Source organism: Ziziphus jujuba, chromosome 5 (assembly GCF_031755915.1).
Source record: "Ziziphus jujuba cultivar Dongzao chromosome 5, ASM3175591v1".
NCBI lineage: Eukaryota > Viridiplantae > Streptophyta > Magnoliopsida > Rosales > Rhamnaceae > Ziziphus > Ziziphus jujuba.
In genome coordinates this window covers 26,492,492-26,510,737 of record NC_083383.1, presented here as the reverse complement: position 1 = coordinate 26,510,737, position 18,246 = coordinate 26,492,492, and the positions used below count along the sequence as shown (strand labels likewise).

General features: G+C 29.5%; 2 protein-coding genes across 2 annotated transcripts; both read right to left on the bottom strand.

Moving 5' to 3' along the window:
• Positions 1-1,074: 1,074 nt before the first annotated feature.
• On the bottom strand, positions 1,075-2,663 carry LOC107421406 (UDP-glucosyltransferase 29-like). The gene has a single exon (XM_048475103.2). It carries the CDS (start codon positions 2,564-2,566, stop codon positions 1,220-1,222), a length of 1,347 nt encoding a protein of 448 aa, XP_048331060.2. The 5' UTR covers positions 2,567-2,663; the 3' UTR covers positions 1,075-1,219.
• A 3,283-nt stretch (positions 2,664-5,946) lies between these two features.
• LOC107421377 (UDP-glucosyltransferase 29-like) lies at positions 5,947-7,483 on the bottom strand. Its single transcript, XM_048476360.2, has one exon. It carries the CDS (start codon positions 7,413-7,415, stop codon positions 6,069-6,071), a length of 1,347 nt encoding a protein of 448 aa, XP_048332317.2. The 5' UTR covers positions 7,416-7,483; the 3' UTR covers positions 5,947-6,068.
• Positions 7,484-18,246: the final 10,763 nt, after the last annotated feature.

Genomic DNA, 18,246 nt, shown 5'->3' with positions numbered 1-18,246 from the left:
TTTCAAACCACGGAGATATAAATTAATGATTTTCATCTAACCTCCGGAGTTTGTAGATGAAATTTTTCCTATATAAATTGATTGTGATTTGATTTATTTTTCCACCACGTTATATATTAATTTTTTTTTTCTTTTTTGCATACCTCCATTCATTATTTTGTTTCCTTCTACCTTTTCTTTTTGTATAAGGTTACTTCCAACCACAACCCCTGAGATTTGGGCGAATTTACAATTAATTAATCATAACTAATTTTTGATGCTATATGTGTGATTTTGATTGTACCATACGAATTAATTTCCTCAGTAACTTATGCATAACAATTTCCTTTTGTTATAAACGATTTAATTTATCTATGTTACATGTGTGAATTTTTTTTTTTTTAAATGTTGTATTAAGAAGGGAAATCAGATACATCATCATCCATGGAAGATTCGACGATGCCTGCATACAAACGCAAATCAGCCGCAAGGCGCACATTCAAAAGCTTCCAAAATGGATTTTAAGTTTCGCCTATTGGTACAGTTATTGACATTATACTTTCAAATTCCAAATTCAAGCTTGGACTTGTGTTTTGACACAAAAAAAAAAAAAAAAAAAAAAAAAAAACCTTCCACTCGAGTGAAAATTTCTCACTTCCCATGCTGTAACTAGTAATTAAAATAATAAAAATAATAATAATTTAGTCTTTTTCTTTTAAACTTTTTACAACAATTTCATTTTCATGGTATTTTGAATCACAATAGCTTAAATATAAATATAAATAGCTTATCAAACCCTACTTAATAGCTAAAGGAGAGATTTGTTATAGAATTGGTTTAGCCAACACACACCCATCAACTGGTCCAGATCATTCCTAAAAATCACACCCAACACAAACTTCTTATCCTTCTCAAAAATCCCCTTCCACATAAATTTTTATAAAACCATTGGGTAGGGGCAAACGTGGGACCGAGTCCTTTGCATTTCCAGTAAATAAATAAATAAATGAATAAAAATAAAAATTCCTTGCCACCATATCATCTAAGCAATCAAGACAAACCTTTCCAAATCAACCCGGTCCATTGAACCCAATATAATATTATAAAATTGAGGATTATGCCTTTTTATTTATTATAATGTCAAAAACATTTTGTATAATTTCTTATTTATTATAAAATTAACATTTTACTGTTGCAATAAATATTATTGAATGCATAGAAAACACTAATACAAGGTTAATTACATTCCACAAAGCTTTTTCAGTTCTTCTACCACATTATCGATCTCTTCCTCTCCTTTCTCTCTTATTATATCACTCATTTCTCTTGCTTTCTTTTCTATATGCTTCCTGGATTTTTCAACCACCATTTCTCTTATCACTTTGGCCAAATGTTCCCTTTCAATCCTTCCATTTTTGTCCCTCTTAACCTCCAAACCAACACCAATCCTCTCCATTAGTTTAGCATTTATTGGTTGGTCTAGTTGCATGGGCATTGCTATGATTGGAACACCATGTTTCAAGCTCTCCATTAGAGAACTGCATCCACAGTGACTCACAAACCCTCCAATGCTTGAATGCCCTAATATCTTCATCTGTGGAGCCCAATCTTCAACCACCATTCCATTCTCTCCAACCCTTTCTAAGAACCCTTTTGGTAGGGCTTCTTCAAGGGCCATTTTTTGTCCCAAAGGAAACCTCACAACCCATATGAAATTCACCTTGCTAAGCTCTAAACCATAAGCTATCTCCTCCATCTCTTCGTTGGTCAGATAATACTCGCTTCCAAAGGAAACGAACACGGTCGAAGATTTCTCTTTCTTGTCGAGCCAGTTGATGATATCCATGCTATCGTCTTCAGGATTAGTGTCTTGAACTACGAGCGGACCAATTGAGACAACCTTCTTGGCAAGAGAGAGAGATACATAATCCAAATATTTACCTTCCAGCTCTCTGAAAGACCTTATTAAAATAAGAGAGTTTGACCTCTCTAAGCATGTCACGGCCCTATCTATGTGCTCCTCCGGAGAAGTTTCAATAAATTCGGCTAACTTCGCTTTCATAGAATCAGAAAGATGGAATTCTGTAGTCAGGAATTCATCATCATGATCATCACCATTGTACTTGATAGAATGGAGCAAAAAAGAGACCATGGCAGCTCCGAAACTCATAAGATTAACAGCAGGAATATTCATACAAGAAGCAAGCTGTGGTGCCCATGGCTGAACAAAATCATAGATGAGGAGGTCAGGTTTTATGGTGGAGAGGATAGTGGAGAAGCTAGGGCTTGACATGTCGAAGGCTTTCTTGAGGGTTGGCATGAGATTTGGTGGGAGGCCATTTGTGGTGTGGTAGTGAGGTGGAAGGTCCGGTAGAGATGGTAAATGGAGCTCTACTAGCTTTATCGAAGAGGAATACTTTTGAGAGAGTTTTTTTTTGACTGAAGTGAGATTCACAGGCGTGGAACAGAAATATATTTGGAAGTTTCTGTTAGTGAGCCTCTTGGCTAGCTCTAGAGATGGTGAAATATGACCATAAGCCAACCATGGAAACATCAGAACTTTGATACTTCTCTGCCTTTCCATCATGTGATCGATCTCTCTTTTTCTCTCTCTCTGTCTCTCTTGTGTGTTAAATTTATTGTTTTGTTGGGTGATATATATAACAGTGAAAGGTAAAAATTGATTGTATAAGAAGAAAAGAGGGACTAGCTAACTATACATATGGACAAGAACAATTGGAATCGTATAATTATTGTATAAGAATATTAAAAACTTTACTAAAAGAATATTTGTCAGCAGTTGCCAAAGTTGAAAATGGAAGAGAGAATTGTAGTTAAGTAAAAGTGTCGTATTAATTCAAGTCAGTCAACCAATTTTTAGTTATACCGGATGGTTTTACATCAACCAAATACATATATATTTGGGCAATGCTCGTCAAAAGTACAGGTCTGCATGCGGATGAACCTTATTATAGACCGGTCATATATATTTTTGGTTGAATCAAATATACACATATATAAAGAAGACAGGTTATGTGTCAAAAGAAGATAAGTTAGGTGGCTTCTTCTCTTAATTTGTTATAATATTAATTTATATTAACTAATATAATAACTAAATAAGAAAGAAAATAATAATAAATGAAAAAAATCAAACCCCACCATGTGAATGCCTCTTTCTCTGCCGAAGTTGTCGGAATTATCCTTAATAAATTTCCATTTATGCCAAATCTAGTTCTAAACATAGGCAGAAATTCATTTTATAATTTTTTTGAATTATCCTTCATGTAATGAGAAAATAATCGCATAAACAAAGGGAATTGGACGATATGAAATAACATAAAAACATACCCATTAAAAAAAAAGATCTTTTTTATTCAAATTCTTTTTAATTACATATGTGCTTACGTATTTGATACGTGAATCTATGCAATTGGTTATTTCCTTGTTAAAGTCGTACATTTTTTTACTACATAGACATATATATATTGGGAGCTGAATCAATTAGTTGTTGAAACTTAATTGATCAGCATCATAAAATAATTATTTTTATGATATCTTCAAATATACATGACAACATACTAGAATTCAAAAATTATATTGTACCATATATATATATATATATATACATTAATATGTTTTAATATTGGGAACTTTGACTTATCAATAACACAAAGTGGAAATATATATAGACAATCACACTCATATCAATATGATTTTATGGTTTTAACATCAAATTTTTTTTATTTTTTTATTAGTTATTGGATTATATTAAGAGTTAGAATTTGATATTAAAAAAATAGTTAAATATAGATTTAGTAACAATTAAAATTATATTTAAGAAAAATAAATAAATAGAAACTTGATAATTAATAAATATAATTTTAAATTTAACTACTGATACAATTCAAATACTGAAAAAGAAAATCCAATCTTGATATTGAAGATCTAATTAAGTTCTATGGTGTGTATATATATATATATATATAGATTGACCCCTTCTATGCAGCTACACCTGAGTTTGAATTTTCTTCAACATGAACAGTATTTATGAGTGTAACCTTTTCTCCTCTTCCATTTTCCTTTTTTTTTTTTTTAACTTTTATATTTGTAATGTTTTTTCTTCTCAATTGTTTTTATTTGGACTTAAAACGTTTCAATCCAAATTCTATTTTTCACCTTTATCTATAGCAAGGATGTTAAATCAAGACATCATATAAATGTTTTCATTTCAATAATATTGTCTATGAAATATTGATTAGGAATTGAATCAATATGTGACTATACGAGCCTAGGTTTAATACTTATATTAAATAAGGACAATTTTCTTTTCTTTTCTTTTTTTTTTTTAGGTTCTTTTATCATGTTGAGGAAACCGTTTTTTAATAAATGAATAGATTTTCAATCTTTTTAGCAAGCAAAAATAATATATATATATACATATATCAATAGGTTTTTCAGGATGACATAATAGTTTTAATATTGAATATTTTTTTATTAGATGTTAGATTATGATTTAAAATTTAAAAATGATAAAATAAATTTATTTAGAGAAATTGAATTTTGTTGTGATATGTTGATTAATAAATATAATTTTAAACCATAATTTTGAAAAAAAAATCTTAATATTAATTTTGAATTTGATTTGAATCTAATCGTATATATTATACATATTTAAATCTGATTATATATATATATATATTATACACATTGACAGGGGAAGCCTTATATGATTGGCAATATTCAATTTAGGGTTAATTTCATAAACACCCTATGAGATTTAATATAATTTCACATTAAATCCTGTAATTTTATATTTATAATCTGGATTTTGCTTTTTTTTTTTTATATAAATATTTTATACCTCCATTCATTATTTTGTTTCCTTCTACCTTTTCTTTTTCTATAAGGTTACTTCCAGCCACAACCCCTGAGATTTGGGCGAATTTACAATTAATTAACCATAGTTAATTTTTGATGCTATATGTGTGATTTTGATTGTACTATATGATTTAATTTCCTCAGTAATTTATGCATAATAATTTTCCTTTTTATAAACAATTTAATTTATGTATGTTACATGCGTTATTTATTTATTTATTTTTAAATGTTGTATTAAGAAGGAAAATCAGAAACATCATCGTCGATGGAAGATTCGACGAGATTCGACGATGCCCGCATACAAACCCAAATTGGCCGCAAGGCACACATTCAAAAGCTTCCAAAATGTATTTTAAGTTGGTATAATTATTGAGACTGTGCTTCTAAATTCAAAATTCAAACTTGGACTTAAGAGTTTTGACAAAACAAAAAAGAAAACTTCAACATGAGTGAAAATTTCTCCCTCTGTAATTGAAAAAAAAAGAAAAGAAAGTTTTTTTAATCTTTTACAATAATTTCTTTTCCACAGATATTTCAAATTCATTATCTCTATTCAAATATAGATGTAAATAAATAAATAATAAAAATAAAAAATAAAAAAGAAATAAAAATAAAAAGTTCCTTTCCACCATATAATATAAGTAATGAAAACAAACCTCTCCAACTCAACCGGTTCATTGAACCCACTATAATTTTATATTGTACAGATGTCTGACAAAACAACCCAACCAAAATTGATATCATAAAATTGAGGATTATGCCTTTTTAGTTATTATAATGTCAAAAATATTTTGTATAATTATCCAAAAGAATCATGGAGAGAAAGATTGGCAAATGGAGATCCAAGTCGGCTAAGCAAGAAATTCTCATCACCCAATGTTGTAAAGTAACATGTCATATTCATAATCAAGAATTTGGTAACCTTACGTTTCTATCTACACCAAAATACTGTTTATTTTTTTTCCTTTTCTGGTAAAACACGCCAGGTACTTGAAAAGCAAAACTTCCGGTATTGGATCAAATCAAAATTCACTACAAACAACTTAGTAGCATTTATCACCAAGAAAACAAAATAAAGAAGGCATTAGATGCTTATATGAATTAATTTTTATTAAAAAATGATAATAAGGCAAATAGTTAATTAAAAAAAAAATTAAAACTTTACCATTGCAATAAATATTATTGAATGTATAGAAAACATCAATACAAGGTTACATTCCACAAAGCTTTGCCAATTCTTCTACCACATTATCGATCTCTTCCTCTCCTTTCTCTGTTATTATATTGCTCATTTCTCTTGCTTTCTTTTCTATATCCTGTCTGGCTTTTTCAACCACAATTTCTCTTATCACTTTGGCCAAATATTCCCTTTCAATCCTTCCATTTTTATCCCTCTTAACCTCCAAACCAACACCACTCCTCTCCACTAGTTTAGCATTTATCGGTTGGTCTAGTTGCATGGGCATTGCTATGATTGGAACACCAAGTTTCAAGCTCTCCATTAGAGAACTCCATCCACAGTGACTCACAAATCCTCCAATGCTTGAATGCCCTAATATCTTCATTTGCGGAGCCCAATCTTCAACCACCATTCCCTTCTCTCCAACCCTTTCTAAGAAACCTTTTGGTAGGGCTTCTTCAACGGCCATTTTTTGTCCCAAAGGAAACCTCACAACCCATATGAAATTCACCTTGCTAAGGTCTAAACCATAAGCTATCTCCTCCATCTCTTCCTTGGTCAGATAATACTCGCTTCCAAAGGAAACGAATACGGTCGAAGATTTCTCTTTCTTGTCGAGCCAGTTGATGATATCCATGCTATCGTCTTCGGGGTTAGTGTCTTGAGCTACAAGCGGACCAATTGGGACAACCTTCTTGGCAAACGAGAGAGATAAATAATCCAAATATTTACCTTCCAGCTCTCTGAAGGACTTTATTAAAATAAGAGAGTTTGACCTCTCTAAGCATGTCACGGCCCTATCTATGTGCTCATCCGGAGAACTTTCAGTCATTTCGGCGAACTTTGCTTCCATAGAATCAGAAAGATGGAGTTCTGTAGTCAGGAATTCATCATCATGATCATCACCATTGTACTTGATAGAATGGAGCACAAAAGAGACCATGGAAGCTCCGGCACTCAAAAAGTTAACGGCAGGAATATTCATACAAGAAGCAAGCTGTGGTGCCCATGGCTGAAGAAAATCATAGATGAGGAGGTCAGGTTTTATGGTGGAGAGGATAGTGGAGAAGCTAGAGCTTGACATGTCAAAGGCTTTTTTGAGGGTTGGTATGAGATTTAGTGCGAGGCCATTTGTGGTGTGGTAGTGAGGAGGAAGGTCGGGTAGAGATGGTAAATGGAGCTCCACTAGCTTTATAGAAGAGGAATACTTTTGAGAGAGTTTTGGTTTGACTGAAGTGAGATTTACAGGCGTGGAGCAGAAATATATTTGAAAGTTTCTGTCAGTGAGCCTCTTGGCTAGCTCTAGGAATGGTGAAATATGACCATGAGCCAACCATGGAAACATCAGAACTTTGATACTTCTCTGCCTTTCCATCATTTGATTGATGTCTCTTTTTCTCTCTTTCTGTCTCTCTTGTGTGTTTAGCTAATTGTTTTGTTGGGTGATATATATATACATATATATAACAGTCAAAGGGTAAAAATTGATTGTATAAGAGGAAAAGAGAGACTAGCTAACTATACATACGGACAAGAGCAATTTGGAATTATATAATTATTGTATAAGAATATTAAAAAATTTACAAAAAAATAAAATATTTGTCAGCAGTTGCCAAAGTTGAAAATGGAAAAGAGAACTATAGTAAAGTAAAAGGGATGAGTTAATTCAAGTCAGTCAACCAAGTTTGAAGTTATACCGGATGCTTCTACATCAAACTTGTGTGTGTGTGTGTGTGTGTGTGTGTGTGTGTGTACATATATATTTTTTGGTGGATCAAATATAAGATTAGGTGCCAGAAGAAGCTAAGTGAGGTGGCTTCTTCTGTTGATTACATATGTGGTTACGTATTTGATACATGAATCTATGCGATTGGTTATTTCTTTGTTCAAAGTCGTACATTGTTTTACTACATAGACATATATATTGGGAGCAGAATCAATTAGTTGTTGAAACATAATTGATCAGCGTCCTAAAAAAATTATTTTCATGATATTTGCAAATATAGATGACAATCTACTAGAATATCAAAAATTATATTGTGACATATATTTATATACGGAAATTCTATGGTGAGTACGGTCCGCATGAGGACTGCAGTATTAGTGACGGTTTTTCATATTATTAACGACGGTTTCTTAGAAAATCGTCACCAATACTATGAAAAACCGTCACCAATACTATGGTCCGCATGAGGACCGTCCGCACCATAGACGGACTGTATTTATATATATATATATATATTAATATGTTTTTTTATTCAGAACTTTGACTTAATCAATAACACAATGGGAATGTGTATATAAATAGTTAGACTTCTATGAATGTGATCTTATCATTTTATTATCTTTGTTTTATTATTTATTGGATCACATTTAGAAGTGAAATTTAAAATTAAAAAATAATCAAATATAAATGTAATAACAGCTGAACTTTATCTATGAAAATGAATCTATTAGAGTTTGATAATTAATAAATGTAATTTTAAAATTTTACATTTGATACAATTCAAATGCCGAAAAAGAAAATTTAACCTTAACATAAGGGATTTAATTTAAGTTTAACCATATATATAGATAGACCCCTTCTATATAGACATACCCTGAGTTTGAATTTTCTTCAACATGAAATAGTATTTATGAGTTTTAAGTTTTTTCTCCTTTTCCATTTTGCCTTTTTTTTTGGCTTTTATATTTATGATGTTCTTCTTCTCTCAATTATTTTCATTTGGACTTAAAAAGTTTTAATCCAGATTCTATTTCTCACCTTTATCTATAACAAAGATGTTAAATCACGTCATCTTATAAAAGTTTTTGTTTCAATATTGTTTATGAAATAATGATTAGGAATTGAATCAATATGTGACTATAGGAGCTTAGGTTTACTACTTATATTAAATAAGGACTTTTCATTTTTCTCTTTTGGTTCTTTTTTTTTTTTATCGTGTTGAGGAAACCGTTTTTTAATACATGAAAAAGATTTTCAAGCTTTTTAACAAGCAGAAATAATATATATATATATATATATATATTATGTTTAAGAAGGTGTAGTAGTTTTAATTTCAAAAATTTCTTTATTAGTTTTTATGTTATAATTTAAAATTCAAAAATAATAAAATAATTTATTTAGATGAAATAAATTCTATTGTAATCTATTCAACAATAAATATAATTTTAAATTTTAATTTTTGATATGATTTAAAAATTAAAAAAAAAATATTGATATTAATTCTAGATCTAATTTGAATATATATATATATATATATATCATACATATCAACAGCGGGAAGCGGTACATATTGGCAATATTAAGTTTAGGCTTAATTTCATAAGCACCTTATGAGATTTAATATAATTTCAAATTAAACACTGATTTTTAAAATATCACAAAAGACCCAGCCGTACGGTAGTGAAAATATGTTAAACTTAACGGTAGATGAGTGTAATAGTGAAAAGACTTTTAATTGGTCAATGTAATAGTCAAACAACTTGTGCAAAGTGATGTAAGACAATCGCAATCCCTTACGGTGTGCCTTGGATTCCTTGAGAAGCTTCATCCACCACCCCACCATCAAATACCCCATCCAAACGAGTCAGCAATCACATATTGCTCCACACCATCAATCTGCTTCTGGATATTTCGTCTTGATTTGTTTATTTATTTGTTTGTTTGTTTGTTTTTTTTATTTTTTATTTTTATTTTTTTTATTTTTACCTTTTATGGTTAACACTGTTATCCACCTTAATGAATGTATAATAAAATGAATATTCTTTCCTATTATAATTATATATATATATATATATTTATATATATATATATATTTTCTATTTTGTTTTTACAGTGTGTAATTTAAATTTGTTGGTAAGATAATTTAATATAGGCTATATTGTATTGAATCTTTGAAGTTAACAATAAATACATTTTTCATATTTTTTTTCTGGAAATTAGAATGTAAGTAAAAAAATTTTTAATTATAATATTTTTATAAAATTTATATTTCATGTAAATCAGTTATAGATATATATGTATATATATTTTGGTAGTAATCCTTTATATATGGTTTAAAAATTTATAAGTAATGATAATTTGATGATTGTTTGCACATAGGGAAGTACGTCAATTTTTATTTGAGTAAATTAATTTTTGGAAGATAAAAATGAGAGAAGAAAGAGAAGGAAGCAAATTGATTTTTGGAATTTTTAATTAATTAGATTGTAGTGAAAAACAAAAATATATATATATATATATATATATTTAGTCTATAACTATTTTTTTTGGATTTATCATTTTGGATAATTGGCAATATTGCGTCTTGAACCTTATTTGGGTTGGTATTTTAAAACCTTGAAGAATAGTTTTTAAAACTTTGCACCTTGAATTCACAGCTTTTTTGTACTGTTGGTTTTTCTGTCAAATACTTAATGAAAATAAAGGTATAAAATGCAATTTTTATATGGTTTAAAAAGCAAATTGTAAAAATTTCAAATAAAAAATAATAAGAAATAAAAAAAAGTTAAAAAGGGTTATTATTTTTTGTTAAAGTTAATAAAAACTTAAAAAACTTACAAACTTAATTTTTCAAAAATAAAAATAAAAATCTTTACATATAATAAATATTCTATAAAATTAAAATTAAAAAAATGAAAATTTGCATATGTATACAAAAAATACGCACAAAGTATTATTTTTATTTTTTAAAAAATTATATTTGCATTTTTATCGTAATCTATAGAATTCTTTTATACATATTCAATTTTTTTATTAGATTTCATTTTTTTATTTGTTAGAATATTTATTATATGTAACGTACTTTTATTTTTAAAAAATTACATTTGCAATTTTTTTAAAGTCTTTTTACTAATTTCTAAAAAAATAATAATCATCTTTTTAATTATTATTTTTTATTTCTCATTAATTTTTATTTAGAAATTTTTGAAATTTGCATGCTAAACTATATAAAAATTATACTTTGTATCCTTATTTTTGTGATATATTTAACAGAAGGATCAATGATGCAAAGATGTTATGAGTTCGGGATGCAAATTGCCAGAAAAGTTTTTTTGAAGTAGTTAATACCAATCCCAATAAAATTCGAGGTATAACAGTGCCAATTTTCTTTCTTTTTTTTTTTTTTTTTTTTCTGAAGAAGTTAACTGTGGATGAACAATTTTTTTTGGGGATATTTTGTTGATAAACATTAAGATTAAACTGAAACAAATATGGATAAAAAAATATTTATTAAATCTTTATTAATTTCAAAAACTTTAAAGATTTTTATTGATTTCTTTATTGTGCAATATGGCCCAAAAAAAAAAACATTGTTTACAAAATTTGATTATATATATTAAAAATATATATTTTATCTCATTATTCATTAAAAGTTGTTTTTTTAAAGATATTTTTAATAGTTATTTATTAAAATTGATCTATTAGATATTTAATATATATATATATATATACCTGTTTTTATGGGGCGACACAAAAGGTAAAAAATGTTGGTAAGATGTAAGAGATTTGGGGTTTGACTTGAAATTAGACCATATATTAGGAGGTGTTGGTGTAACATTCCCTTTAGTTTAACATTGATAGGCACTATTTTGACACTTCTATGCATGATACATGCATGCATGCATATAGGCATTGCTACATTATTTGACCTTTCAATAGGCCACAAGACCACCATTATATGTCTACATTATCAGCTTGAACTACCCGGATACTCAGACCATTCACTGGTCAGTGGTGGAAGTGTTAAAGGACATATAGCAGTTAAAAAACAGCTTCCAAGAAGTTCATTTCGTTTGGTCCCCTAAAATTGCAAATTTTCTAGCCCATTTTTTCTGTAATTGGTGTTTGGAAAATGACTACTCTGGCACTCTGTCCCTTAACTCACTTCCAAGCATTTTCTCTTCTTTTGTAACTTTGGAAAATGGCTGAGTCCTTCTCCTGTTCGTAGGTGTTTGCCTATGAGTTTTCTTTTGGTTTATAAAATATCCTTTTTTTCACCCAAAAAAAAAAAAAATTGCTATTATGTTATTGGTCAATTTCATATTATAAAATGGATATTTTATATTCTCACCTAATACATTTATTTTTATTTTTATTTTTATTTTTAACAAATCTTTCTTATGCATCTAGTTAGAGCATTAATTGGATGGGACAATCTATATTAAAATATCTCTATGTTCAAGTTTGACTAAGTAGAGTGTATGTAGGTCTCAAGTTGACTTTTCCTATGGCTAAGGTTTTGGTTTGACCAGTATATCATTGTGTAGAGCTCATTGATATGAGTTCATAATCTAATAATAGACCTAATTTTGGGTTATATTTTAAAAGTTATGGTGCTGAGAAATCTCGAACATCAGTATTATATCAGTGTTCAAACCAGTCTTGAATTTTTATCTGTTAGTGATCCAAAACCCTCTATATATGTTGGAAAGCATGCCCAACAATGAACAAATTTCAAAAATATCCATCAAATCCCTAAAACCCTTTCCAGCCTAAGAGAATCCGAACTAAGTCGACCTACTTCTATTCCAAGTAGGGTCTATCAGATTTTGAGCACACTCCAGCCATTGTTGAAGACACACACTAGCCAGCTATGAAGCCCACTCCTGTGCGACCTCATCCTCCAATTTCCAGCCAAAACCATTGCTGGACGTGTCCAAATCGTGCCTCTAACATTGATGACAGTGACCCACTGATCTTTTGGAAATTTAGCCATTTTCAGGCCATTTTAACTCAACTAATACCCCCTACCCACCATTTTTTAACTTTATGAGCTCGATTTCAGTCTTGCTTGTTGAAAATTTTCTCGGTTTGACAGATCCATCAACATAAAATCTTACCAAAACTTTGAAGAGGTTTTCTGGCCATCAACAAGACTTTTGGATCAAGATGAGTAGATCAATACATTCCTCATCTCATGGGCCTTCCGTCAATATGTAATTTATGAATTTTGGATATCATTGATTATGTTTCTATTTTGGGTTAATTAGTTAAATACAAGATAAAATTAAACTATATTTGGACAAGCTAGGATCAAATTGAAGTTGATTTTGTATAATTAGATGTTAATAGGACTCATTGGAAGGTTCAATTTCATAAAACTGTCTTTGACTGAAAAATGCCAATTTTGGATACCGAATCCTAAGGATTTGCAATATAATTAGACTGTTCGATGTCTAATTTACATAATTTTATAATTGAATAAATTATTTTAAGACATATGATATGCACCAATGTTTTCGATTTAATTTTATTATATTATAGACACTTGTATTGCATTTGAAGGTGACTCTACAAAGGAGCATGAGTGATCACTACGGTTTCTATGAATGGTTCACCTTTTAAATGAATTTGGGCATACTAATGTGATATACATGATATTATGGAATGAAAAAAAAATGTTAATTTATTTGGAATGGTTGATGAAATTGAGATTCGAATTGTGGTTGATTTGATTATATGCTTTTGGATCTAATGGAGATTTGATAATATTGGACCTGATGAGGATAGTATACCATCCAATATTGTGAGTACAATTGATATAGGTTAAGGTCAGAATAATGGTGGTAATGGATATGATGAAACACCAAGGCTTTTCCAGAGCAGTTGGCTTCATAGTTCGAAAAAATTTCAAAGTTAAGCGTGCTCAAGAGAAAGTAGTTCAAAGAACAATGACCTCTTAGGAAGCTCTTGAAAAAAAAAAAAAAACCTTATGCCGGGTGTAATGGATAAATTAGGAACAATATCAGCAATTTGGAGACATTATCAATAAAAAAGTGACAAGTTTGCCAATGAAGGCAAAGTGTTACAAATGATACCATACCCTGTATTTGGTTGGAAGTGTGCTAGTTAGGACTCTGGATCCCGAGAGAGATGGATTGTGACGATCAGTGTAGGGGGTACAAGAAGCACTAGCAGATTATCTGGTGTCCAATCCCACATCATTCGGATTTGATATGGAGGTTAGTTCAAATATAATGATAGTCATTCTCAAAATATCAAGACCTATTTAGAACTGTTGGCTTTAGAATTCGAAAACACTTCAAAGTTAAACATATTCAGGTGAGAGTAGTCCAAGGATGAATGACCTGTTGGGAATCTCTGAAAAAAAAATTGCTAAATTTGGAATAATATCGATAGAGAGTGACAGGTCCATTAGTAGAGACAAGGTGTTACATGTGACGCCTTTAGATGCAAAGTACCACAAGGCAGTACTTGATATATATTATGGTACAAGGTTATAGATGCATATTTTTGGTTTAAGTTGAAAATGATGAATTAAATGTTTTGTAAAATGGATTTTAAAAAGGGAAACTTTTTAAAAAGTGGACGAGAGGTCTTGTGAGAAAGGTTTTCAAGAAGAAAATATATATATATATATTTTTTGTATCATGTCACTTATTGAGATATTTGTATTTCACATTTTTTTTTTTTGTTTTTAACTTGTTCCCCTAGGTTCAGGTAGTTAAAGGACAGTCTACCCTGAACATCACATATCATTTCTATAGTTTTCACAATAGCAGTAGTATTTATCTTTCCTTGTTTATTTTTATTCTCTTAAACTTTTGTATCTACTGTATTACTTAAATTTACAAACACTTTTAGAATGCTTTGGTGTGAAATATAGACACAGTAATGACCTAATATGTATGTGTAGAATGGCCTAAAATATGATAGGCAGTAGATGTTGATTTTAGTTATGAATTTGTATACTGTTTTGGCTTTATCTTTATATATTAAGGTATTTTTTTACATTGTATGTATTGGTTGTCTATGATTTAAGTGAGGTTCTATTAAATATTCTCTATGAATTATCCAGTGGGACTTCATAGATGTGACCATTCGAGGAATCCTGAAAGAGTTTTCGAGATAGATCATGTCACCGAATGTACGTGATAACTTAATAAACTCAAATTCTTTTTATAGGTCTTTTTTTTTTTTTCAATACATGTGTATGTTTGCTTATTTATCGTTAACCTTTGGTACTTCATATCTATCAAAACATACTCCACCATTAAATTTCACGTTGTATTTCACATTTTAGCATTAACAGTCAAAGTCTTTGACCAGCAAAACATCGATTTTGCCCTCTATCAACATAATGGACTTATTTTCCCTTATATAGAGAGTAATGCTACAAATATCATTTAGTCAACCGATATGTTTATTAAAAGTATACATATTATTATTTGATTGGTTAATATATTAATATAACCTAAAAATAAATAAATTAATACCTGAAAAGATTAGTATCATTAAATATAAATTACTCGGATAATAACTAAATAGTGTTTATACGATTATTGTTTCATATAAGGTTGTAAATTATCATTTTCTTCTCTTATTTTTGGTTTAATTTTTTAATGCATCAAGGTAATATTTAATTTCAAAATACATGACTAAAAATATTGTGTAAAATAAAACAAAAAAATAAAAAAACAAAAAATTTGACTGTTGGATACATTATTCATTTGACTATTTTTTGTTCCCCCAGATTTCTTACAAATTTGAAAGTTGGAAAAATTATTAATTTTTTTTTTTTAATTTTGACAAATTTGACCATCGGAAAGACCAATTTGACTGTTTGTTTCCAATGGTCATATTTTTTAAATCAGATTTTACTTAAAAAAAAAAAAAAAAAAAAAAAAAGACTAAACAAAAGAGACCGTGGCGGCTTCGGCACTAAAAGGGTAACGACGACAGGAATGTTCAAAGAAGCAGCAAGCTGTGGTGCCATTGGCTGAAGAAAATCATAGATGAGGACGTCAGGTAATTTTCTGGTGGAAAGGATATTGGATAAGCTAGGGCCTGACATGCCAAAAGGCTTTTTTAATGGTTTTGGCGTGAGATTTAGTGGAAGGACTTTTGTGATGGGGTAGTGAGGAGGAAGCTCGGCCAAAGATGATTAGTAAAACCTAATCATTATTTCATAGACAATATTGAAAACATTTATGAGATGGCGTGCTTTAACATCTTTGTTACATAAGGGTGAAAAATAGAATTTGGATTGAAGCGTTTTAAGTCCAAATAAAATAAGAAATTTAGAAGAAAAACCATCATAAAAATAATATATATTATTATTTTTATAATAATAATATTGTCTATAGAATTTGTACCCGCATAGAATGGATCCGTGTCAAAGTTGCCAACGCCAATATATATATATATATATATATTCGAATTACAATGTAATTAAATATTCTAGTAGATTGTCAATTAAATCACAATACGTTGTCCAAAAGACGATGTGACTATAAGAGTCTATGGCTTACTAGCTAATGAATAAATAAAGACAATTTTCTTTTTACCTTTTTTCCTTTTTTATTTTGTCGTGTTGAAGAAAGTTTTCTAATACATGAAAAGATTTTCCAAGCTTTCTAGCTAGCATGAGAAATAAACATACTATATATATATATATATATATGACGGATTGGAAGAGCGTCACATCATGTGCAAGCCATACATTGGTGCCAATAAGAGCATGAAAATTCATGACGGTGTCGATGTGGCTGAGATGCTTAAGAAAACAAATTCATGAAAATTAATTAGTAACACAAGTTTTCCGATGAATAGTTTGTTTGCAATGGCATCTATTATTCGTAGATCAACATTAACACTTATTAAATTTATTGTGATCGGATGTGAGGGAATGTGTTAGTCAAACTAAAATTTAGGATGCAGTCAATTTTTTTTTGAATAATTCACTTAATTTATAAATTATTCAAAATTTTTCATTTCAATTACTTGAATCCGTACTCTCATAGGCACAAGTAAAGGTGTTTTACCACTAAGCTACCTGTTTTATTAGGATGCAGTCAATTAATGCATGAAAATTTTTAGTTTTAATAATAATGCCACTTATATATGTGGATAACTGTTGAATTTAGTATTGATTCACAGTAATTAATTTTGAATGTTATATGTTTGTTTGATTGTACGATGTGGATATTCACCAAAAAAATTAACACGTGAGTTTATAACCTTTTTTTTTGGCACACAGTTTTATAAGCAATTTATGTATGTTAGATATATGAGTTTAATTGTAACATGTGTTGTAACATGGGGATACTTTTAGGTTTGCAATTATCAAAATGTACTCTAAAATATGGATGGAAGATGAATTAACATAAAGCATTTCAGTAATCAAAATATACAAGTCGATTTAATATAGATAACTATAGGCTACAAATAATTATAATATTGATATTATTAATAAATACAAAATTTTATAAATAACAATAGAATACAATTCGATTCATGTTTGTTTTTTATTTTTTATTTTTTTGTTGGCTAAAACACGCTGAAACCAAAGGAAAGGGTAATATAAAGAAGCCTGAACTCAGAAGGCTTCTTTAGATACACTTCTCCGAATAATACAATCAACAAAAAGAAACGGAAGCCAATTTGGGTTTATAGATCCATATACCTCTTGGTTCGCCGTTAACAAACAAGATGGGCCAACTCATTAGCTATTCTGGGAGCCCAACAAAAAGAGCAACTACTGAAATTAGAAGAAAGTAATACAATATCTTTGAAAATATATTCGAAAGCCGAACTTATGTCTTTGTGATTTAAGGCTTGGATAACTTGTAATGCATCTGATTCCAATTGCACGTTGAGCCACTCAAAGCTCTTAGCCACCTGCATAGCTTTCAAAATAGCTTCCATTTCCGCTGCTTCTGGGTCGCTCACAACTGATTTGAATGTCTGAATGTGGAGGACCTTAATTTCATTCCTTGCAATCACTGCAAGATGACTACCATTTCTTCTAACAGCCACGTCAGAATTTAGTTTTACAGTTCCTCTTGGAGGGCATCTCCACTCTGTATTGACCCTTGCATTGGAGTCTCCGAGATTATACAATTCGATTCAGATTTATTGTTTAAGTATCCAACTTTTTCATGGAATTTGACTTTTTAATTAGTCATTCTTCACATATTATCAGTCGTAGCAGTCTCCATGGGTTCAAAGTTTGGGTCCAATTGAGAAACTTTGTGTTTCTTGTTTTGTTATACAAACATATATAAATTATAATTAAATAAAATATTAATATAACTTAGGTAGAAATAAGGATTGTCCCTCAATTTTATATTAATAATCTAATTTATGTTGTTGTTTAAAATTATAAATAAAATAATTTTGCATCAGTTTAAAAGCATAGATTTTGGAACAGAGTAAAGACACTGAAAACTTCATGATAAAA